We start from the raw sequence: 26,049 nt of genomic DNA, 5'->3' as shown, positions 1-26,049 counted from the left end.
CAATCATCACCATGGTTTTGTTAATACACTCACAAAACCAAAGAAGAGTAAAAATCTATGATAGCAACAAGAAGTCTACACATGACCCATGATTACGTAGTGGCTATAGTAAAATGCTCCAAGATCTAACCCCATACTTACATTTTCTGTTTTCAGAAAGAAAGAATTCTTATCTGGGGTTTAAATTCACAACAACAAAGATACATACAGGGGGAGGATATAAGAAGTATGACCACTTAATTCCGTAGATGAGCATTGTTCCAAATCAAGTCAAACTTTCAAAAGTTCTGTAAAACTCAATTTTACACTGATGGACATATCTGACGGAAATGTCAGTCTTATCTTTGCAAATTCCTGCAATTAGTTTGTCACAAGGCATATTTCAAGTACTTATTATCTATTGACTACAAAAATGCAAAGATCCTGTGACAACGAGCACTGATAATAGTCTTCGTTAGAAAAGCCAGTACCAATAGTTATCACCAAAACCCCAAAAGGCAGAATTATAAAACTTTGACACGGGCGCTTTACTTTGAAAGATGTAAACAGGAAGTCCAGACTTCCGGAACACGAGCGTGACCACTGGCGTTAGGTCTGTGTAATGAAATGCTGTCAGCTTTAGTAACTACAGAGTTATCATAGGAAATATACACTTTAAAGATTAATACATAGCCATGGGGGGTAAGAATAAACAGCGAACTAAAGGAAATGTTCGGGTGAGTTGCTCCCACTGTCTGTAAGGCAGAGTGTTAAAGACAACAGCTAAAATTGCTAACAACAAAGCCGAAAACGAGCTAATGTAAACTTCTGATTATCACAACGCGTGACATAGCTGTGGTGTTTGATAGATGTAGCTAACCACACTTCGTTTTTTTCTTTCCCGCCACTAGCCGTCCAGCAGCGGCCGAGCTGCTGAGGTCCTGACCCGGGAAGGTGGCGTAATCCCGGCGTTTGTTGGCTTCGGTTCGACCGTCGCCTCGGAGCTGAGTTACGTCCCAGCTGTCCACGGCGCGGAAGACATAGACAACCTGGTAGATGCAGATTTCCGCCTGGTGCTCAGAAAATTGTCGAAGAGGGATGTTGTCACCAGACTCAAGGTGAGTTTAAACCCCAGCTGTAAGTTTAACTGTTATTCTGCTTGATGCCAGATACACAAACCCCGTCATGATTTCACTGTAAATAAGTCATATTACGCAAAACATATGCTGGGAGTTTAGCATATGTTTATATATGCATATGAAACACTGAGAGTTTCAGTGAACAGCCACCAAATAAAAGTTTAACACTTAGAGTGAACTCCAAATCTCCATACTGATGAAACTTTCCTCACCCAGCCAGGAAACTACTTGTCAGTCAATTGTCCAATTACATTTGAGTCGTCTCTGAAAATAGTTGATCTGTATGTAAACATGGTTACCTTTTTAAAACGGTGAATTCTGTACTTTTGATTAAACTGTTGAATTAAAGCAGCAAGTTTGTTTCAATCATGTCTTGGTTGTTTGAGTTAAACTCCACTTTGTTGTGTTCAGAGGTCACTTACAAAAACTTAACATTTTGTTGAGATCTAACTGAAACGCAAATTGTAGCAGCTTACTCTCAACAGGAAAGAAATGACGTGATGACATCACACCTGTATTAGCCTCCTTAAACTGGCTTGCACTCCATAGCAGGATTCACTTTTCAGGATCTAAGTTTTAAATAGTCTCAGTGGTTTTGATGCCATCTTACTTAGCTTTTCAGTCATGGCTTGTGACCTTTGAAAGAACTTATCTTTTCACATAAGAGCTGCCCAGTCTGAACAGACTGATTAAAAACCTACGTATTCTCACTTGCTTTCAGTTCTAGTTGAGCAGGGTACACGGTCTTTTTTTTTTTATAATGCAAGCACAGTCTTACTTACTTTGTTTAATTTGATTGTTTTTAGTGTATATTTGTTGTTGATTTAGTGACTGTTGTGTATGGTGTATATTTCGTATAACAGCTGACATTGTTTGAAATGTGCTATAGAAATAAACTTTTGACTTTAGTTGACTAGACATAATTGCTATCTAAAAAGTTAAAAAAGCACACATACCCACACACATGTTACAAACAGTACCATAAAATACTGTGTGGACATGACTGTTAGATACGTTGTTTTTTTTGTCCAAATTTGTCTGGTGATTATGTGTAATCTTCTCAGGCTGTGCAGGATTTTGGGTCCATGTGTCAGGAACGGGATGCCGATGTTGTCAAAGGGATCCTACCATACTGGCCAAGGATTTACTGCAAAATATCAGTGGTGAGCTGTCCATTTATTGGGAAATCATGATTAGTTTTCATATTATTTTGATTGTTATTATTGTTACTATTAATTTCAACTATTCTGGAAAAATTAATGACATTTAGTGCATAACAAACCACTCCAACCAGCTCAACAATTGTAGATTTTACACTACTTCAGATTTCATATCAATCAATTCAATTATCCCTTTTTTACCAATGTGTAATTATAAAAATGTGTAAAAGTATTTCTCACTAAGTGGCTGCCTAAAACTACACTAGAAGAACATTTTATGTGAGATTTAAATATGTGTTTGTTTGTTCTTAGGGTGTGTCTATATTAAAAAAGGTTTTCTCTTCATAATGTCTGTCAGGATCACGATCGACGCATTAGGGAGGCTACCCAGCAGGCTTTTGAGCAGCTGGTGCTAAAAGTACGTCGCAGCTTGGCCCCATTTCTGAAAAGCTTGATGGGTCACTGGATTCTGTCCCAGTGTGACACCCACACACCTGCAGCCTCAGCTGCGTTCCAGGCCTTCCAGGCTGCTTTCTCACCCGCAAAACAGCCTGAAGCTATCAGCTTCTGCAAGGATGAAATCCTTAATGTGAGTAGAAGCGGTGGCATCATTGTGGACGTGGTGAATTTTCTGCTTTAGCTGAATTTAACATGCAATTGTTGTTTTTACATTGCAGGTACTTCAAGATGTTTTGTTGAAGGAAACGGCCGACACACTGAGTGATTCCCAGTATGCTAAGATTTCATCTCATTGTAGCACCTCTGTTCGTCCTTCTCACTGTGCGCCACGATGATAATGTATTCTGTCTTTGCTGAGGCACTGATTTTTACTTGTTCTCTAGAAGTTTGACGGAGGAGGAGAGGGAAGCCAAATATGTGCGCATGCTGACCAGTTCTCTGTTGGGGGTGAAGAGACTTCTCTCCCTGCTGCTCCAGGATGACAGGGCGGCCCTGGAGACAGGACTAGCACATCTTGTTAATTCTGGAAAGTTTTGGAAATATGGCAAACACAAGATTCCACAGGTACTAGCTGATTAGGCCTGATTTGAATGGTATTTGTAGTGTGCAAAAAACAAACCCTCAAAACAAACAAACAAGGTGTTTTTGCTGGGCTGTCACCTGCCAACAGAAAGCTTTAAATGCACCATGACATTAATTTCTGTTACTGTTTGTTTGCACGTTTTGGCTAAATCTGAACTGAATAAGCAACTGTTGTTTACTGTTGTAAAAATTACAACTGCAGGTGAGGGGGGCGTTTTTTGAGATGGTGTGTGCTCTGTGTGAGTTCACACCAGGACTGGTCCACGCTGAAGCAGCGCGTCTCTGTCCCGCTGTCCTCCTCAGTATCGACGACACGGATCCTGTAGTGCTGCCCCCCGTGTGGGAGGCTGTTCTCCACGTTGTGTCTACAATCCATGTAAGCTCATGTTTAAAACATGTCCATGCAATAATGATAATACAGCTGGATTTCTGATATTAAAATGAAGTGAAAAAGTAGTGCAAGAAGACATTATGTTAAGCAACAACAAGTAGATGTGTTTTATTTTGTTGTTGTTTTGTCTGTGTGTGGTTTAGGATTGCTGGACACACGTGAATGCCAAGAAAGGCTTCTTGCCCAAACTTTGGGCTCTGTTAAAAGAGGGCGGCAAAGGCATGGCTAAAGCTTTACACCCGAATCTGATGCCGCTTCTTAGTAAACTGCCCCCAGAGGTCACTGATCCAAAGATGGACTTCTTCACCATGTTCTTCACTACATTCGCACAAGGGTAATTCGTTTATGTGTATATTTCTATCTGTTTTTTAAAATGTATGCATGCATTATGTTGAATGAGAAAATTGTACAGGTCAAATTAATACACTCAAAGTAAATGTATTACTTGAATTCTTTAGCAAGTCATTTGATGAATAATATTCTTATTACTCTTCATGTAACTTAATAATCTTTTGCACTATATAACCTCAATTGTGTGATTGTGTCAGTCTTTCTAGTGAACGTGCAGTAACGAGCCCATCAGAAAGTGCGGCGATAGTGACATATTTTGTTGAGTGCTTGAGATACTGCGTATTACAAAATGCAGAGGATGTGGACGACCAGGGGAAAATAAGGACCATGCTGAATTCACAGCAGGTTGAGTCACTCAGTCATGCATGCTTTTCCCATAATGGTAAATCTAGCGAGGTTGGCATCTTTCTTACATTTGCTTTTGTCTTTTTGTAGCTTCTACCCCTACTTGAAAATGCTCTAAGAAATCCTTCCCTTCAGAATGGTCCTCTCTTCCTTTCGGTCACTGAAATGCTCATTTCCTGGGAGAAGAGGGTAGGTTTACAAAGGGAAGGTGAAGCCAGTGACAGCAAAGATGTCTTTCAAAGACTTCTGACAGACTTCTGGGAGGAACTTGGTCTTCTCTGTGTGAGTTATGTTGACAACGAGGAGGCAGATCCACAGGCTTTGGAAGGGATAGCCACCTTGCTACATGTAAGCTTACTTTTGAAAAGTCTCTTGCTCAAATGTATTCTCCACAGAAATGGCAATTTTGTCACTGAGGATGCAGGAGATCAATATGACTGTCAGAGCAATTTATGTCAAAAAAAGAAAAGGAAAAAAAGGTCATTAGGTAACAGATAAAGTGGCGCCAAAACAAATCTATTCTCTCCCGTGTTTCTCCAGGTGATGCGTTATCCTGAGAGGGTAAACAAAAAGCAAACACAGAAGAAGAAATCTGTCAGGTTGTGTTTTTCTAAACCAGAAGAAAATGAGAAAACTGGAGTTGAGGGGGATGGCGCTGAGAAGCTTGCGCAGGCGGTGTCAGAGCTTGTGAATGAGAAAGCATTTGGGTCCCTACAGACGCAGCATTTTGAAGATGTAGTGTGCCAGCTGGCACAGCTGTGCCTGGTGCATGTGAATGAGAAAAACTCAGAGAGACATCTTGTTTTCCTCTCCCATCTTATGCGGTCTTTCCACACCCCCAGAGTTTTCAGTGTAAGTCATTTGTTTTTTAATTTTTAATTTTAATTGCAGAGAATTGTATTTTAATGTCAATCATTTATTCCTTCCTTTGATTTTTAGTGGTTGTGTTCTGCTAATCTTCTTTTTTTTTTTTTTTTACACCCGATGAATTTGTCTTCTTAATTGCAAAATCTGTGAAAACATTGTTTTTACAAATAGGTGTCATGATTTGCAAAACTGCCGACGGTAACGTTAATTATCTGTAATTTTAATGAAGTCTTAAATGTGAAAGAACCCTTGTATGACCCTTTGGATTCAATAGTGAAAATTATTTCATCCTTACCAGCTCTTATAGCTCATTGAAGGTTTCATTTTTTTCACCCTAACTGTGCTTCTCTTAGACATTGGTTGAATTGGATGACAAAATGACAAAAGACGAGAAGCAGAGGGATGAGGGGATTATGAAAAATCCAGCAGTGCAGTTCCTGTTGGAGCGGGTGGTGGTGTGGCTGGCTGAAAAGGGGCGCACAGACACCGAGCACCTGGTGGAGATGGTCTTCAGCTCGCTTCACTGCTGCAGTGGGCAGGAGACCAACCGCATCCTCAACCATATCACCACGGTGAGATGCAGATGTGAAACTTGATGTCGAGTCTTCACTATCATCAGGATCCCCACATTTGCTGGAGATTCATCTCAAACCTTTTTCCTGTGCTAATATTTTCACTCTTCACTCTGGTTTCTAGATGGGTCTGTCATGGGGAATTATCCTGCAGATTATTCAGAGGGTATGTGCTACTCACTCACTCATTTCTTTTTTCTTTTCTTCAGCTTGTTCCCTACATATATATCAAATTTATGATGCTGGAACTGTCTGTGCTGCTCTGCTATCTTTCCTGTCAGGCATGTACGGATCCGGAGACTCTGAAGAGCTGCAGTGATTGGCTAAAAGGTTCGGTTCTGGGTGAACAACTCCTGGGATTGACTGAGGAGCTCTGCAAGGTGGGGAGCAGCTCTTGCGACTCCATCTCTTCTACAAGCGGCCACAGTTGGACGCTTATCAGCCTGGTCCTCTCTCAGCATCACAACAATGGTGAACACAAAATCAAACATTTTTACAAAAAAAACCAACTTTTTTGTTTGCTTGTTTTACTCAAAAATCACGTGTTCTGTCTGTTTTACATATGCAGAGTCTCTGATCGGAGAGGTGTACATGGAGAAAATCTTGGAGAAACTCCACGCCACTCTGTCTGAGACCAAAAGCCTATCAGATAAAGGCAACATGGAGCCACTCATCTCATTTATTTGTGATGTGGCTTCCACGTTCTTCTCTTCTGTACAAGACTGCCTTCTTCTCGTCTCCGCTGAGGAGCTCTTGCTCACCGTCTTCCAGCTCACTGCTCAAGATCAGGCGCACACTCACTTATCTGGTGGGTATTTGCACAGTGCACATGCCTCATGCATACTTGACAGGTATGATTTAAAAACAAACAAAGCAAAACTCATTTGTCGTGATATTGTTTTGATAGACTCACTTTTACATAAAATGAGGAAAGTGTGCATAGCTGGGGTCCAGTCATTGGTCCAACACTGTGAATATGAGGTCAAAGAAGGCGGCTTCCTGCACAGTGCAGCTGTTTGGGTGAGGAAGCAGCTGCTTGCCACACCGCTGGATATGAAAGGGTAAGGAAATGCTTCTTTAAAAAATAAAGTGGTCTGTAATTGAACTAATTCTGACCTGTTTATTGCATGTGATGCATACTTGAAGAATCTTTTCCTGTCTTGTTGCAATTAAGATTTCCGGCTGTTATTTTGTTACAGCATACAGGTTCTAGTTTTGGCCGTACAAAGCGTGGTGGAGTCGATCATCTCTGTCTGTGATCAGGCGTCCTCCATCATCATCCAGTTCTTTACCCTCCTGATGCCCAGCCAGACAGAGTGGACAAGAATCAGGCGGGCCTTACCTCCTCAGGTCGGTAACCTTAATGCGCATCAATTTTACTAAAGGGATCATTTGGGCGCTGGCAAACAATGGGCAAATATTTTAAACGGAAGAATTTTTTAAAAATTAAAGCTTGCAATTATATATTTGATACTAATCCATAGTTCTACTCCTATTCTCTGTGTCTTCAGTGGTTCAAAAGCCCTTTACTGTCTAGCCGTTTGCGAGATGTTTGTGAAAAACCCTCCATGGACATGTGGAAGTTCAGGGAGTTGAACAAGCTGCCAGCCCACCTGTGTGCCTGTGCTCTTTTAGGGAAGGTGGCACACAGTGCTGCATTCACACATGGTGGCCAGAGTGAGGCAGAAAGTCCTTCACTTCAACAAAACCTTACATACACAGGTAGACAAATTGAACAGACCATGAGCTACAGTTTTCCCTCAACTTATTTTTTTTTATTTTTTTTATTCCGAGACTACATGATGTATTTTTTCTTTGACAGACTATAATGTTTAATCCATTTTTTGGTGCCCTTTTGTTCCTTAGTTTCAGAACTACTTTACGCTCTGCAGTGGTGTAAGGAGTTAAACTACAGCCCTACGATGGTGTCGACATATCACAACATGCTGACTGACTGGGGCCTCTCAGAAGGGCTTAATGGACAGGTTCCAATGAAACCCCTGCTGGAGACTCTCTACACGAGGTGATATTTACTCACTAATTCCTGACAAAGAACAGATTTATTTAGCACTTGGCAAGACCAGCCTGTGTCGTAAAATTCTGTATAAACAGAAGCTGATTTATTGAGTTTTCAGCTCTACAGGAAATATCTCATTTATGTTTTTTGCTCTGTCTTTGATTCACATCTCAATTTCTAGGCAGTAATTTAAAACACCATTCAGTGATTTATTTATTTATTTTTTTAAAATTGTCTTGTTGCCATTTAGGTCAGTGACAGAGGGAGGTCTGTGGTCTCTGACTCTAGAAAACTACATCCACAGCAACAGCTTGGAAGGCGCAGCAGTGAGGAAGCTTTATGGTAGTGCAAACAGGTCAGCAATTGATCAGTTAAAATAGTTTAAATTCACGGATTTCACACTCAGAGCTGTCATGTGGCTGCTTTTGTAGCTGTGTTGCATATTCATAATTTTCTGTGTTTGACTAGTTTGTTCCCAGTGTCTCAAAGCAAACTGAACACACTCCAGGTACTCTGCCCCAGTATGAGCAATGAAGACAGGGAGAGTCTTGTAGCTTTGGCTACTGCTGGATTAGTCAACTGGCAGGAGGATGAAAGTAAGAACACACATATGAATATACACACAAATGCACACATGCTTATTTTGCACTTGAAGAAGTGAATAATAATTGTGCCTGTGTGTCTCAGATGTGTATGGGTGTCTGGCAGTGCTGCTGTGCTGTCTGAATGCCAGCACACAAGTAGAGGACAAGGTTGTGCAGGCTATCCTGGCCACTGTGATGGAATGGAGGAACAGCAGGGAGGACTGGTTCCTCTTTAGCTGGTAATGTAACTGCATAAGCTGTTTATTAATCTCTCGAAACACAAAGTTTGTGTACACTGATATCAAAACCCTCGACAGCTGAAGTTTATAACATCTCGATAACATTGGTTATCGTATTCCAGGGGTCACGGGATAAAGTAAGAAGCAAATGAGCAGTTCCAAAATGCTAAAGTCTTATAGGGGGTTCTTGGTAAAATGTGGTTTGTACCTACTAAACGAGATGATTTACATGAATGTTAATTTGACACATACCCCTTGCACCACTGGCATCTGTAAAATATGCTGGAAAACAAGTCCTACTATAAGATAAGGTAAGATTAAATTGGCTATACTTTATACCAGATTTGGTCAATTCTTTTAAAGAATGGTATATTCTTCAATAAAGTTAAAAACAGTTACAATTGGTTAAATTGTGTGACTCACTGGTGTATTTTCTACTGGTTTTGACTTCTTTTTCTATTTCACATGTTTTAGTGACCTGTCCAAAGCAACTTCAGAGCAGTTGAACCTTAGTGTGGAGATCATGCGTTTCCTGTCCTGGCTGGTGACTCGCTGTCCAGCAATTCTAGGGGGAAGCCAGTGGGACTTCCTGCTGTGCTCTATGTTGGCATGGTTGGAGGTGAGATGTATCTCATAGATGAGCCTTTTTCACATATACACCGCAGTCAAAAATCGTTCTAAACTTTAGCCCGCTGAGCGTCATGCGAAAACAGAAACGTCCAAACCGGTATGATCAGGCATTAAACGGATTATCCTCCAGCTGTCTTCGCACTGCAGAGTCCCAAACATTGTTTGGAGTTTATCTGTGAAAACGGCTGTTTTTTTTGTTTTGTTTTCACTGTATTTAAATTGTTAGTCTTTGTTGTGATACTCTGCTACTCCCAGAATGTTTATTTCTCACAGTCTTCGACTTTATTTGCTTGCTTTCAATCTCAGACTGCCAGTGAGAATGTTGGAAGTCTATGGAACCCATGGGTGCAGCTGTTTGTGTGCGAGAACGCTGGATTGATAGTGAAGCTGAATGAGTTCTTCACAACATTATCTTCGTCCAATATAGCAGACAAGCTGCCACCAGAACTGGCTGGCGAATGGACAGATTTCTTTGTAGAGGGAATCTACAACCTGCTGTTACCGCTGCCTGTCAGTATCACAGGTATGTGTGGATATGATGTTTTTCTTTCCAATTTTGCTAAACATTAGATAGCACATATCCTCTGTGTAACTGAATAGTACATTTTTGATCCAGAGATTCAGTCGGAAATTGTGGAAGAAAGTTGATACCTCAGTCACGACCCTGAAGTTGAAAGTGGACAAACATTATCAGCAAGAGCAGAGAGTGGTGTGAAAGTGTTTGACCCTCTTCCCGAGTTCCTCTTCTTTTATATGTATGTCACATTTACATGTTTCAGATTATTAAACACATTTAAATATTAGACAAAGATAACACAAGTAAACACAAAGTGCAGTTTTTAAATTAAGGTATTTATTGTTAAGGGGAAACAAATCCAAACTTACATGGCCCTTTGTGAATAAATGATCTGATTAAACCTAATAACTGGTTGGGCCACCCTTAGCAGCAACAACTGCAATCAAGCTTTTGTGATAACTGGCAGCGAGTGTTTTACAGCGCTGTGGAGGAATTTTGACCCACTCATCTTTGCAGAATTGTTGTAATTCAAAAACGTTGGAGGGTTTTCGAGCATGAACTGCCTTTTTAAGGTCGTTGATTTTGTCTAAGCTGCTCCAAAGTCTTTATTTTGTTTTTCTTAAGCCATTCTGAGGTGGACTTGCTGTTGTGTTTTGGATCATAGTCCTGTTATAAGAACCAAGTGCGCTTTAGCTTGAGGTCACAAACAGATGGCCGGATGTTCTCCTTCAGGATGTTTTGGTAGACAGCAGAATTGATGGTTCCATTTACCACAGACAGTCTTTCAGGTCCTCAGGCAGCAAAACAGCCCCAGACCATCACACTATCACTACCATTTTTACTGTTGGTGTGATGTCCTTTTCTGCAGTGCTGTGTTATTTTACACTAGATGTAATGGGACACACACCTTCCAGAAAGTTCAACTTTTGTCTTGTCAGTATTTTCCCAAAAGTCTTGGGAATCATCAAGATGTTTTCTGGTAAATCTTTTGCTCAGCAGTAGGTTTTGTCTTGGAACTCTGCCATGCCGGCCATTCTTTCCCAGTCTCTGTCTTATGGTGGAGTCATGAATACTCGCCTTAACTGAGGCGAGTGAGGCCTGCAGTTCTTTGGATGTTGTTCTGGGGTCTTTTGTGACCTTTTGGACGAGTCGTCGCTGTACTCTTCGGGTAATTGTGGTCGGCCAGCCACCCCTGAGAAGGTTCACCGCTGTCCATGTTTTTGCCATTATAATGGCTCTCACTATGGTCTCACATGATGTCGATCTTTTGGTGTGCTCCACTTTGTGAGGTAGGTCTCATTTAAGTGATTTCTTGATTGAGAACAGGCGTTGCAGTAATCAACCCCACCCCACCAATAATAAACAGCTTTACTTAGAAACTGCATTTTGTGTTTACTCGTGTTGTCTTTGTCTAATATTAAATTTGTTTGATGAACTGAAGCGTTTAACTGGGACAAACATACAAAAAATAGGATATCAGGAAGTGGGCAAACACTTTTTCAAACCATTATACTTCACTTTCAGAATTAAATTTAGAACAAGTCTCTGTTTCTTTCTGTCCCACAAGCACTTTTATTTGAAAATTAATTTTTTCAAAGTAAAGGTGAAATGCAGATATGTCATAACTAGTCTCACTGCAAACAACCACACTTTTTTAAATCAATAGGAATGCAAAGAGTGGAACCCTACTTGTCATGTGTGAAGTTTAAAGTAAAAACATGTGGCAGACAGTGTGCAATATGAATCTCCAGAGGTTTTTTTTAATCTCCTCAGTGGCTTCATGGTGTAGTAGTTAACAGTTTGCCTAATGTGTGAAAGATCCCTGGTTTGAGACCTGGAGCAGACACGAGTCCCTCAGAGGGTTTCATCTGAAGAGGCAAAATCTGTGCCAAATCAAATAAAGTGGATCGGTTGAAGAAGAAGACAGATGTTTTAGCTCCTGACAGTAAAGGACTTCAAATTTAGTGGAATTAACTCACTGTCATTAGATAAATTTCTATGTAGATGTTTTAATTTCTGTATACCATTTAATATATGCAGTATTATAGCATGTATGATATTTAATGTCGGTTATTTACATATGCACAAGTGCATAATAAGTGTAAGTAATTGTCTTTTTTAAAAAACAAACAAACGTATCTCTCTATTATATGGTTTAGGAAGATGATGTACATGTTAAAGCATTACGTAGTCCTGTATGTAGTACTCTAATCATTCTCTTTGTTATGTTATTCAGAGGCCTTTGCTGAACCAGATGACCCCGTGTTCCCTTTGGCAGTACTGCAGTCAGTCGGTGTTGCACTGACGCATGTACCTGTGCAGCAGCTAACCCAAAACTCGCTGCCACCGCGCTTCATAGCGGACCAGAAGACGAACCTGCCAGAGCCTCTTCAAACACTCCTCAACACTTTCTGTCCTCTGCTCCTGTTTAAGGCCAGACCTCTTCAGATCGCCGTCTACCACATATTGGAAAAGTGAGGATTTCGAATATACAGTGTTATATTTATCCTGAAAACTTGAGCGCCTGCAGGCATTTGCACATAGTCCCCTCACATATACGGTAAGGTATAAAAAATGAATGTACTTTCTTCTTGTCAATGCAGGGTCATGCCTCAGCTGCCCGAGTGTGATGGAGAAGGCGACAACAATAAATCTGACGACGACAGAGATGAGCCATGCCTGTAAGTCATTTGGGATCGTCTTGTTGCACAGATGCAATGGTTTCTTGTCCACTTTCTTTGTTTTGTCATATACAAAATATTGTCAGGTTTTGTTATAGGTAAAAATTTTAAGCGATTCTTACAGTTAGATCTTGTGTTCAGGTCTCCTCCAGCGTCTCTGATGGCCATCCTGTCAACCTGTGAAGAGCTGTGTGATAACATCCTGTCAGGCATTCAGGTGGGAGAGTTTGCAGTGGTCCAGCCTCTCAGCGTGGAGTACTCCTGCATACTAGGATACTTGCTGTCCTGGAAGCTGCTTCTCACTTTTTTTAAATCCTCATCGTCGCATGTGAGTCACAAGATGGAATTTTAAATTTAATTGTATGACAGAAAATGAGATTTGATGAGGGTATTTTTCAAAATATTAACTTGTCTTAATAATTTCTGCAGCTGCGTGCCAATTATGCCCAGTACCTTAAGAGAAGCTGCTCCCTTAACAAACTCCTTCTCCACGTCTTCAAACTGATGCCCGAGAACCCGGCCTATCCAGGCCAGGAGGCAGAGGCGAGGGAGACTAAAACCTTCTTCACAGAGAGCCTGAATCTGGCTGTTGACAGTAAGCAACATATACACACCTACAGTTACGAGACAAAGTTTAACCCATTAGATTACCAAGATTTCAGCGCTGGTTCACAAGTGAATATGTTCACCAGTGACTGTCAGTAAACCGTTGTTTTCACAGTATCTCCCATCAGTTAATTCAGTGGCCATTGAAAAACAAGGGTTAGGGTTGTTCATAACGGGTAAATCAGCACTTTTGCCTTTGCGCCTTGCTCTCTGTTTACCATGATACACTGGTATTGTATCACCAAAGCCAGTTTGTGTATCGATTTCTCACATCCCTCATCCCTATCGTAACCTCGGCCTATAAATGTGGTGTTTCCAAGGAGTTCTCAACCTTTCTCTTGAGAGCATATGTAGCCTTTTTTGTACTTAAACATCAGATTTAAATATCGCCTCCTGTTCTTCTTCCCTGTAGAGTGTGACAGTGTTGAGTGGGAGCTCCCTCACCTGGCTTGCAGTGTGTACTACAGCACAGTGCAAGACCTGCCTGCCATGGTTCGACTGTGGTGGAATAGCCAGGAGAAGAGAGTGAGCGCAGCCGTGGAGAAGTTCACGATTAAATACATCAGTCCTGTTCTCTCAGCCCAGGAGATCTCATCTGTCCACACCAGCACTCAAATGTTTGACAGCATGACTGTAAGTTTACTTAGTTATTACTTAGTTAAAGAGCTTAACATTTCCAAGTTAGTTTGAGCACCAAATCTGTTGTCTTGTTGGTACAGATTTCTTTTTTTTATTCAAGTTACAATCTGAAACCTTTTGCAATTAATTGGTATTAAAAAACTATTGCAGAATTCTCATATAATTCTAATATGCTGTTTCAGCTTTTTATAAATTGTCATTTAAAATCCAATAATAGCATACGATGAGTGTTTCCTCCACTACTCTGTCTACTTTGTTCATTTTTAAGCTTTCGTTATTCACATCCTCACTGCCAAAAACACACCGAGACCTCTTCTCTTCATTCTGAATGGCTTTTATGAAGCCGCTGTTGACACACTGTTTCTCATGTTTTCAATTTTTTAACATCACAAAGTTAACATGAAGTGGAATCATAGAAATCAGAATCAATGAAACTCAGCCACACAGCCTGGAACCGAGTATATGAGCTGAACACTCTAGTGTAGCTGAAATAGCCGACTCGTCTTACATTTTAAATAGGAAAATGTATTCACACATAATAACTTTCTTTTAGATTGTTCTCTGGCATTTTCAGAAAATTACAAAAAAATAATGAAACAATAACCAGCAGCTCCCTTGGGTCGCAACCCTACTTTGGGAAGAGGCGTAGTAAACAATGGCATTTCTGCAGTTTACAGTCCAGATGTTTAACTTTTCTGAGCTGGCCTCTGGGCTTTTTTTTTTTTCTTTTCTTTTACTATGTGAAATTCCTCATCTTCTCTGCACTGAACCGTTTGCAGTTACTTACACGATCTTGTCGAAATCTGCAGATGCCTTCTTCTTAGCCTGTGGTAAAAGGTTTTTGTAGTAATAAACACTGAAGATGAATAAATCCTGCAGTGCTACACCTGCCTCAAATTTGCAGTATAATGATGCACAAACAATAGTTTCTGTTAAATCGAATTTAATGAACCCTCACTTGACAATAATGCATTCAGTTCATTAAGTAGGATCCTGGCATTTAATTATATAGCAGGTGGCTGATTGTTTAACTGAAAGACCCCCAGTGAAAACGTGCTTTTTTTTTCTCTCTCTTTTCTTTGTGCCCCAGGTCAAGGCCCGCTCAGCAGCACGGGAGGTGATTGCCACCTATTCTGTGGATGATATCTTCATTGAGTTGGTGATTCAGCTTCCACAGAATTACCCTTTGGGTTCTATCGCTGTGGAGAGTGGGAGGCGTGTGGGTGTTGCCGTGCAGCAGTGGAGGAACTGGATGCTACAGCTGAGCACCTACCTAACACATCAGGTACACAAAAAGAAACAAACAAAAAGTATATATGCAAGAAGCTGCTGTAATAAGTTGGGGTGTTGTTTTTCAACCCTTGTTGTTTGTATTATATCCTGGTAAAGTAAAGTTTGTTGAGTAGAAAGGCCAGTGCTGGCACTACAGGGCTGTGCAGATACTTTCTTTTCAGATAACGGCTAAGAAAAAGAATACAAAACCACTGAGAAAATGTAATTATATGTGCTCTTTTAGAATGGCAGTATAATGGAGGGTCTGGCTCTGTGGAAGAACAATGTGGATAAGCGTTTTGAGGGAATAGAGGACTGCATGATCTGCTTCTCCGTCATCCACGGATCCAACTACTCTCTGCCGAAGAAGGCTTGCCGCACATGCAAAAAGAAGTTCCACTCTGCGTGTTTGGTGAGATATTGATATATTTTATAAATATTCATTTATCTTTTATCAGTCTTTATAGAGATCACTGACCATGAACTGTAGCCTGTCTATTAGTAACAATATATTTTTTCCCTCTTCTTGCTACAGTACAAATGGTTCACTTCCAGCAACAAGTCCACCTGTCCACTCTGCAGAGAGACCTTCTTTTAAACGCAGTCTGATGACCTTGGCTGAAAAGACGACTGTTCTTTTAATGAACCGCAGCTGGATTGACATTGATTATGTGAAGGTTATTACAAAACTCAAACTTAAGGTCGAACTTATTAGATCAGTGAAATGAACGGCCTCGTTTGGATCGGAAATTAATGCGGAAATCGAAAGTAAAATCCACCAGAATCTAGTTCTAATTGTAATTTCAGAACGTTTCTGTCTGTATTCACAGTCCAGTTGGTTCATTTGCTTTGTTTATCCCAGTGCATTACTGTACTGTATATATCCAGCATCAGCTGCTCCCTGCTGGTGTTGCGCTGATTTTTTTCTGTAGTCTGATTTGTTCCATTTTTAAAAATGCACAGGTGTGCAACAAAAAAAAGTTGCAAAGTTGAAAAATGAGAGCTGGTCGTGCTTCAATCATTAAGAAGCAGCTGTTTTAATTAGTAGGTCTGTAAACTTAAAAAATAAAGAGAGATTTAGTTGAAGGATTACAATGGCTAGGAGGATTTTCACCAATATTTCCTAATATTTAGGAGTGTACAAAGATGATGTGTGATTTAGTTTCATGCATTTCATCTCTGAAACGCATGAACGAGAGCTTCATTGAGGTGGTTTTTAATATGAACACAATTATTCTAAAATATAGCGCAACTTAATGTTATGTGTCCACCCTGTGCCTGCAGAAAGCTGTAAATGGTGATTGAAAGTAAATAAAATACAATTTGATTAATGCGTGTCTTCGATTCAATGCAGCAGAGCTGAACAAAGAATAGATGCAGGAAAATAAACTCTTAAGCTGTGTTCCACAGAAAATTATGTTGTTTTTACTGTCAAAAGTTTATGCTTGTTACCATCAATAGTCGTCACGGTGATGTATACCGTATAGCAAGTTGCTTTTGTATAGGAACACAAAAGGCTGGCCTTGAAGTCTCCCAGGATGTTACAGACAAAGACCAGGTGGAGAATGATAAATAAATATATCAGTTTTTCTGGTGACTGAGTCATGCAATAGAGGAGAGTGCATATGCGGGGATTCATAAAGGTAAAAAAAAAGACTGCCCTTGTATTTCTTCACCTTTTGCATGCACAGACTCTTACTCTTGAATCTACAAAGTTTTATACCTCTGGTGTATTGTTGCAGTCATCATCTATAAAATCACTTTTCTTGTTAGCTAGGAAAGTGCAGAGCCCAGGGCCTGATTCTGTAACTAAAGACACTATGTTCACAGGAGGAACAAACTGTAAAAACGTATGGCTTAAAGGATAAACCCATGACTTAACATATGGTAAGAGATGTGATGCTGACTTGGGCCACTACCTGCTAAAGAGAAGTGTCTGTATAGAAGTATATAGGTTAACAAGGGTGATATTTATGGCATGCATCACCTGAAAACCTTATTTAAAGTCAGCTTAAATGACACGTGTGCTTCCACGAACTGTTTGGTGAACCTTAGCTTCTAGTTACACTTGTATAGTATTTTATATCCATGCATTTATAACTGTAAGTAACCTGTGCTAGTTTCCCAGAAAAGATTGTAATTAGCCTCAGCCTGCGACTGCTGCACAAGTCTCCCAAGCTCATTTATCTTGGGCCCACCTCCTCCTCATGTTGAATAATTTATCTGTTTAATGGAGGCTTGCTCTCATCACAGTTGTTCCTATGGAATTAATTATGACAGATTAAGCATGATCAATGAATTAATCCCTATCATTTGGTCTGCTGTCTATGCGTGTGCGCAGGCATGTGTGGATTTGTAATTCATTATAGCAGCCAGAATTTATCGATAACCTACAGCCAGCATCCATCATCATCTGCCCTTGACCTTTTTAATAGCTATTGATCTGTTTGCCATGGATAAATATTTATACCACACCCCCCTCTCCCTCCTGAGTTTTGACAGAAACACTCACACCAACAGCCTCAAATCTTATTGCTCATTATCTGGTTGATTAAGCAGTGGTGCAAATGTTATGAGCTACAATACAGTTCTGTTTGAAGCTTGTTCAAACCAGAACCACGTCAATCCTCACCGGAAGATGGCAGTATTATCACAAAGACCGGCTGACGTCCTGTGACTTAAGAGGTGCTATTTGAGGAAATGTGGCCATATTAACCTAGAAGAAAAGGGATTATTGTTCTGGGTCTGTCTAGGGAGATTAAATTACCTATGAAGGATCAAATTTCTGTTGTAAAATGTTCTGTCTCAAGTTACTTTTCAAACAAATAGTTTTTCATTTCATCCAAATAATTAATGTGAAATTTAAAAGGGAAATTAAAAAGAGATCACAGAGGGACTATTACCCTACTATCTCGAATTACTCTAATGAATTTGATTCATATTTTAAGTCACAATGCTAGCAGCTTTTGAATAGGACAGTTGCAGAGGTTAATTATTTCTAATCCGCTTCTACAGATTATTGGGAGACTGTAGATCGAGACAATAGATCAGATGTCACATGCATCTCTCGTCTAAACACTAAAAGAGCTTTTGATGCCATCCATCCATTCGTTTGCTGTCCTCGTACACTGACCCACTTGCATGAAACTGCTGTACTAGTGCAAGCTAATTAGAAGAAACCCTGTCTACAACAAGTCAGTCCAGTGGCCTCTCTGGCCTTCGAGCTTGATCAATGTAGACTTGGTTACTTCATAATTAGCCAGGCCTAGTTAGCTCTCATTTAGCTCTCTCTGACCCATTTTTGAGACTCTTAGCATTCCAAACCATTTGTAGGAGGCTTGACCCATCACAGTCACACCACTCCGCAACACTGCAGGCAACTGCTCAGCTCTGGAAATGGCTTTGAATTACTGTGTGTGTGTGTGTGTGTGTCTTAAACGTACACATATCACAGTCAGTATGACTCTGCTCATATTAGTTTTATTGAAATTAATCCCAAATAGTCATTTCATTGGCATCTGCATGTCCTCTCTGTGTAGCTCTCTCCCATGTTCCCCATCGTACAGCAAATTATATATGTTTGGACGTAATCCTGGGAATTTCTGGAGTTCGTTTAGGCTGAACCAAAGTGGTTTGCCTTAACATTTTGTGTTCATATAATGAAGTTTAAAAAAGCAATGATTATTGACCTCAGTCTATTGGCTCATAGACATGCATTTGTATTAGTCATTATGCCTGGGAGAGGCTTGCCTGTTCTGCCACAGTTTAAATCTACTGTTATTACTCTGTCATCGCGCACAGGCCTTTTATAGTTTTCTATTACTGCTGCCATGTTATAGCAGCAGTGGAGGACACCAAAGACCGGGTGACTGAAATTGCTGTTTTCAAAAGACTGGCTGTGATCCAGAAGCACCGTGAGTAGATTTAAAACGAATCTATGTCTGGAGACTAAACTGATAAGAGAAAAGGTAAAGAATTACAGAGACATGCAATATATCATGACATGATATTGTTTTATGAGGAAAAAATATATATAACTGGTTTCGATCGTTGTGCCTGGATAATCTATTTGTATGACTACTGAAAACATATATTTGCTTTTCTTCTTTCCCATGATTACTCTGATAAGCACTGACATTCACAGTCAAGAAGCACATGTGCGCCAACAAATACGACCGCCTGTGTGCTGTTTGCCCCATCAGTAAACCTTATACATGCAGCTTCAGTCAACCAACCACAAAGTAGGGCCCCGAGTTTACAAGTAACAGCCCAAGAGAACCCTAAAAGGAATGTGAGCATGGCCAAATCCTCTTAGATGCAACTAGGACAAACGCATGAGTGGTACTTCTTGAATATTTTAGGTTGCATGTGTTAACTCCTGCACACGAGCTAAATGGGCACTTGCTCAGCCCCTTCTGCAGCGCTATTGTTTTCTTAAGCAGTAGGTTAGGGATGGATCTACTCTGCTCTTTGTGACTCGGTGCAAAGGAAGCAATTAAGCAGCAAAAATTCACCTACCGATCTCTATATTGAGAGAAACCCACAGGCATGTCCATATATTGTACAAATGTTCTATATATAGTGATGGGGGGTAAGAAAATAGGCTTCCATTCCCTCTGGCAAAATTTGATTTAGTGTTCTATTTAAATGGCCACACTTTTTTAAAGAGAGGCTGGTGTTTCCATAGCTGAGCCCAAGGCATTTAGATAGATCATGCTGCAGAGTAACAAGACATTTACCATACCCCACAGACAGTGCACCAGAAAACACAGAAAACTCCAAAATATAGTTCTGCATTTAAATCCCACAATTAGCGCCTGTTTTAATCATCCAGACTGGGGAGGGCAGTGTTGGCAGGGGATCTGCAGCTTAGTTCCAGACTCAAATTTCAATGGGATCCATTTGCATGAAATTTTCAACAGACATCCATAGCCAACAGATGTGAATCTTAAGGACTTGTAGAGGTCCCAGGAATTTTTTTCCTCTAGTGTCACCATAAGCTGCTATTTTTACTGAAAACCTGCAGGTCTCCAGCTCCTGGATTATATGAAATTTGATGCTGTCACCTTAAAGTATTTTAACAGCTTAAAAAAAAAAATACAGATATTTCCACTAGCCCTAACTCCTCCTTGTGTTAAGATAAGATGGTGAACATGATAAATATTTACTTGATGAGCCCTCAGCTAATCACCTGCTGCTATATTGTCATCGTAGCCTTCTGACATTAGGAATTCGCTCAAAGCAGCCCTGAACTAAAGTAGCCTCCAGCCTCAGAGTGCTGCCATTTCATTTTCAGCTCAGAAGACAGATCTCCGTTGTTACTCGTCGAAACTCAAACAAAAGTTTGAGCTCACCTTGGCATTGGTTGTCCTGATACAATTCAGAGATAGAGTCATGAGTTTACCTTTTTTTAGTTACAGCACTGCCTGTCCCCGTCCGCCTCAGCTGTGGCATTTACTGCCGTGAGTATATCACAATTTGATCCCGGCTAGTTGTTCTCGTCTCTATAAATCATCAGAATGGCCCGGCCACTAAACAAGTACACAGTGTGATATAACCTGATGCACTGCCACAAACTGAGTGAGAAAGCATCAAATTCTTGACTTTTTTTTTTTAACAATTAAGTAAATCCTAATTGGCAATTACTTTGATTTGTAATCCTAGGTGTATTTAATGAGTTCATTTAGTGGTGCCATGGAGCATGATGGGGTATGGTAATTGGTTTTTATAAGACACATATAAGGTGTGCTTGTGAGTTAGATGGTGCTACTAATTCAGCAAGCCATTATGGGACATTAAAGCAAAGTTTTGTACAAAAGAAGTTAAGAAAAAACATCTCGAATCCCCCACCCCTCACCTCCAGCTGCGCTCCTTTGGATATAAATAGATGGAGTTTTGAAGTGAGATGTTTTGGTGCTGGCAGCCCCTTTCTTAATGATCCCTCCGATGATGATGTGTTTATGTGCAGCTATCTTCCAGTGTAAAACTGGAAGGTATAGAAGGAAAAAAGTAATAGTGCAGCTTTTTACAGCTGTAAAAGTGGACATCTTACTCTTCAGTTCTTTCAAGGTCAGAGCTGTCAGAAAAGAGTGAAGCCAGGAAGCTAATATAATCAGGCCAGGAGGAAGAGTCATCCCTCATACACACAGCAGACGAGAGACCAGAGGAGAGAGAGGGAGGAGAGAGGAACAGTGCGAGATGGAGAAAGGCATGGAGATGAGTGAGCAGAAGGGCGGAGTGGGAGATTAGGACAAGACAGACAGGGGAGACAGAGAGAAGAAGCTACAAGATAATGGAGAACTGGAGCAGGGAGTCTGGGATAAGGAGTGGAGAGGAAGAGGGAGAAGCTGGTTGCCTTGCCCTAAAGCAGTGCTGATATGACAGTTGTCTGAGGCCAATCCATTCCACTGATAAATGCCTCTGGCTTTAACAACCTTTACTCTGAAGGATGCACGCACACCACTGTAGCTCTTGTTTTCTCTTTCTGAGAGAAACGGTTCATTTGTAACACTTGAGTCTTAGATGTGTATTCCTGAACTATCATTATTAAGATAATTGTTGATCTGAAACATAATTTATCCCTCTTGTATTTTATTGCACAACCTTTGTCTTCGTGACATTAGCATAACTGAGTCCTGTTGGCATCAGTCAGCAGCAGTCATGCACACTCATACACCCGGCTTATCAATTTTCTGCTGCACTGGCTGTATTGAGCTAATGGCTAATAAATAAAACGAATTATGCTTATGATAATGCAATGATAATTTGACATCAATTACTCATTCACTGCACAACTTGCACACTTTGGTATTTCACTGACAGACTGGAGAGAAGAGAGAAAGAGATACCTGAAAGCAGCGCTGCCTATGGGCTAATACTCACATTATGTCTACATTATCTCGCTGTGCAATGGAGCCTTATCAAGGCTAGCAAATATAACAAGGTAATCAATTAAGCGAACCATGCAATTAACTTAATTAATTGGTTGTATGCCCAGGAGTTTCCCGGGGCTTGTGCTGTGGACCACATTACTACACTGGCCAATGATTAGATTACAGAGTTAGTAATGCCATTTGAGTCTCAAGTGTGAGAGCTGCAAAGTGGAGTCCTGCTGGTTGCTGTACGGGTCTATCTCCAAATGAACAGTCTTATACCTCTGCCTGCATCAACAGCATAAATACGGAAGCGATATCTAGAGTGGAGCAACCTGCTGTAAAAATACAAGAGACCTTTGTAGCGAACAGTAAAGTACAAGCAAACTCTTTGAAAATATTACCAGCAAGCTACTAGCTGTTTTCTTATGTTACAAATTTTATTTACGGTTGATCAACTTGTGTTTGTGTCTGTGATGAGGTTTCCAGTGTTTGTGTGATCAAGAACAGGGTTAAAAAATGCGAGTCATGTTGCGATGAGCAGCGATTAAACACATTCATCGATTAGCATAACTGCTCACATGCTGAATGCAGCAGCAATATAATTATGTGGTGCAAAGAGTATGGAGCATTGCAATAAAACTAGAGCTAGATCTAACATAACAACAACAGCCTAAAAACCATAAGACAAAACTGCTTACTAAAACCGCTAAACTAACAGTTATATACTGTTAACCTTATATTCACTACAGCACAGCACTGTTGCTGTTGCAGTTGATGAGCCATATGGAAAAATAACATTTTCATTTTGGAAAGTTGAGTACTTAAGGTAACAATCCAATAGATTAAAAATTTTATGTAGTCCATTATAACAGAGGTTTAAATCTTTCTTTTTAAAGACATGGCAAGGAGTAAATAATCCAAAGGCCTTTTGGCACGGCACAGACAAGGTCATTAAATGCTTCCTTACAGTGCACAGTTTAGCAGCTGATGGGACCGACGCAGTGAGGGTTCACCTCCTACAGAGCCAAGACGTATCAATACCAAGGTATAGTTCGTTTTATTTACAATTCTCTGTGAGCTGTGGGCTTTTTGTATTTGCTGCACTGCAATAGCATGAAGAACTCAATCATGTATATCACCACATTACCATAATACTGAGCTACCATGGATAAAACAATGCAATGGACATTGTTAACACCAGGCTTTAGCACCATGACAAAAACAAAATTGAATATTTTGATCAAAAAACATTTGACTTTGTATGGATTTTGCATAAATTGTCAGTAACATAAAAATACTAATTAAAACTCTCCTTTTCTCCTTTAGTTTAGCTGACTAAACACAAAGAGGCCATGCTGTTTTGAAGGCTAACTGTCAACCATTACTTAGTGAAACGAAAAAAGCATAGCATGACACTTACCAGTGTTTTATATGGATTTTGTGCAGCCTTCATGTAAAACAGTCAACCAACACTATTATGATTACGTTTAGCTTCACATGGTCTGGAAAAGAGTCAAAATTTTGTTTGGACTGTGCAAAAACACACATCCGCACAAGGCAACGTGGGGAATTAATTTGTACTTATTCAGATTTTTCCCTCCTCTGTTTGACTGCCAGTAATCATGTGCCGTTTCTCTGTGCAATATTGAAGATAAGAAACGCTGTCATTACTGTAATGTGCTGTATTTAAGCAACCATGCTACTACACCAGGTTGGATTTTACCAGAACAGAGTGTGTCCCTGTCCCTCCGTCCCATTTTCTCTGGTATTATAATGAACATGCTGACAGTCGAATTAACATGGTGCTACTGTGGCAGTATGCTCCAGTGACATGGCTTCACAGCTGTCCCACTGTGATAGCACACCACACAGTGTTAAGGGATCATAGTATAACCAATAAAGCATGTGGGATGGGATGGGATGGGATGGTGAAACAGGCTTACTGCACCTTTTCTGGATTCAACTGTGGTACCTTTGGAGTCTTTCTTATTCAGTTTTAGAAATTTCTAAGGGCATCATTCAAAACAAGAATATGGCAATGCATCACGTCTGGTTAGAAATACTTGATTTGCAAACTTAAATTAAGATGATTAGAGATTAACATAAACCTGCCCTTACATTAAACTTTAAATCTTAATGGTGAAATGTAGTTATTATAATGTGACCATATACCACTAAGCCAGTGTGAGTAATACAAGTACACTGAAATACATACCCCTTCACACAAATGCCATGCTTGAAGGCAGCACCTGAGTCCTCGTACTGTGGGTTAGGGAAGTGGGGAAAAAAATTGCTCATTTTAATTGAGTCCCCCTGAGTAAGCCGGGGAAGTTCACCCATCACTCTAACACATGGCTCCTATTTTTAAACACACACAGCCACGCTGGAGAGGTCTACTCTTAATAGGCTCCCCTGGGTTATAATGTTATTGTTGATTTCCATGCAGAAGACACAAAGACGTACATCATCAGATTCACATGTACGCACGCACAGACAAACTCTGCATGAAGGAATGTATGAACACCGGCTGAAGCGGATACTCCTCGCTCTTACTTTATCTCCTTTCACTCTCATTATATGAAAACACACACACAGTACGTAGAATAACAACACCTTTCTTACATTATAGCCATATTATGAGCCAAAGTCTGAGTAATTTTTAGCACTCTAGGTGGAGTCTATCCAACAGAGCGAGCACACTGAGAGTATTTAAAGTGCAACTTCATAATTCTTCTTTTTCCAATCCTGTCAGAATTATATCAGTTAATTTTGACAGGATTCGATTTTGTGCAAAGCGTCCGATCTTGATTAGATCTTGTCCAGCCAGCATGCACTTAGTAAGGCAATAAAAAAAAAAAGGTTTGGAAGAGATGAATGTTTGTAAAAGGTGATGACGGACACCTATTGAATTTGTCCATATTGGACTTTTGGACATGAACATGAGGGCCATCCATCAATGATTTTTCAAATTTCCATTGATCTGTAGTTCTCTGGGTGAAAATAGCCGTACTGTTTTGAGCTGATACAAAGGCCGTAAGAACTAAAATAACCACCTGTTACAAACAAGATATGCAGAAGATGGTAGGGTCGGAATTTGTAAACAACATGAAAGCATGGATCCATCGTGCCTTGCATTAGTTGCCCAGGCTACAGATCTCAAGTTCTGGTCTCAAGGTAGTTCTGAAAATCAAAAGTGGTCCAACCATATACTAGCAAGGTGTACCTGGTAAAATGAGTGTATTCAGGATTTGCAACTCTGGGAGGAGAAATCAGGTTTGCACATGTGTCCACGTTCACAGTGACTGAGATTTATAAAACCATATAAGGTGCAAATACGGCTTTATAATTCTGATGAAAAGCATATGCATGCTCCTGCTTGTAATCACTTGCTATATTACCTGTTTTAGTTTTAGTTTCCTCTTTCCGTCTCGATTTTAGAAGATATACTCCTATAAATGTGTTGTTTTTGAAATGTCAGCATTGCATGATTCAGTCCCCTGAACTGCTGTTTAATGGAGCTGAAACAGTCAAAATCAAATTCAAATTCAAATTTTATTTGTCACGTACACAGTCATACACAGTACGATATGCAGTGAAATGCTTAGACAACTGCTCATGACCTAAAGAAAGAAAAAAAAAAAAGATACCCGATACAGACCTTATCTAGTGACTTAAACAAGAAATGACCTGAGGTGACTGTGGTTCTGCTCTAAGCTTGAAACTTGACTCAAAGAATAGGTATGAGATGTTTCTATAGACGTGACGAGGGCACAATTTCCTTCACTTCACTCTTGTACAATGTTTTGACCCCCTCCTGTGACCTTCCTTTGACCACTCTAATTTGCATGTCCCTCAGACAGATGGAGAATGAGGTAATCATTTTTTCTCTTCGACTACTTTTACAGGCATCGGGAGGGCTATAAAACACATCTAAGGCTTGCCTGCAGTCTCATCATTAGTATTCATCATGCTGAAAGATTGAAAGAAGTTTGATCTGGACATTAAAATTACCTCCCAGCCTTACTCCCCCACCCCCCAATTTTTTTTAAAAGTGTCTGGACTAAAGATACCCTGGAGCACGATCCAGTCGGCAGCCATGCAAAGGTGAGTGTTCCAGGTGAGTAGGGGGTCAACTGATTTTACT

General features: G+C 40.2%; 1 protein-coding gene across 1 annotated transcript; it reads left to right on the top strand.

Annotated features, from left to right (window-relative positions):
- Positions 1-560: 560 nt before the first annotated feature.
- On the top strand, positions 561-16,361 carry ltn1 (listerin E3 ubiquitin protein ligase 1). Its single transcript, XM_005751018.2, has 32 exons — positions 561-716; positions 891-1,097; positions 2,183-2,281; positions 2,637-2,867; positions 2,956-3,008; positions 3,121-3,301; positions 3,522-3,695; positions 3,854-4,044; positions 4,259-4,406; positions 4,497-4,754; positions 4,947-5,258; positions 5,627-5,845; positions 5,970-6,011; positions 6,127-6,316; positions 6,414-6,653; positions 6,753-6,906; positions 7,045-7,195; positions 7,357-7,567; positions 7,712-7,868; positions 8,113-8,217; positions 8,331-8,458; positions 8,550-8,685; positions 9,160-9,304; positions 9,622-9,838; positions 12,069-12,306; positions 12,436-12,513; positions 12,655-12,841; positions 12,943-13,108; positions 13,532-13,752; positions 14,849-15,043; positions 15,275-15,442; positions 15,566-16,361. The coding sequence occupies exons 1-32, from the start codon at positions 675-677 to the stop codon at positions 15,626-15,628; spliced, it is 5,307 nt and encodes a 1,768-aa protein (XP_005751075.1). The 5' UTR covers positions 561-674; the 3' UTR covers positions 15,629-16,361.
- Positions 16,362-26,049: the final 9,688 nt, after the last annotated feature.

The sequence above is a fragment of the Pundamilia nyererei genome, unplaced genomic scaffold (assembly GCF_000239375.1).
Source record: "Pundamilia nyererei isolate P.nyererei 1_Seehausen unplaced genomic scaffold, PunNye1.0 scaffold00297, whole genome shotgun sequence".
NCBI lineage: Eukaryota > Metazoa > Chordata > Actinopteri > Cichliformes > Cichlidae > Pundamilia > Pundamilia nyererei.
The sequence above is the reverse complement of the archived record's forward strand: the minus strand, read 5'-3'. Positions and strand labels throughout refer to the sequence as shown.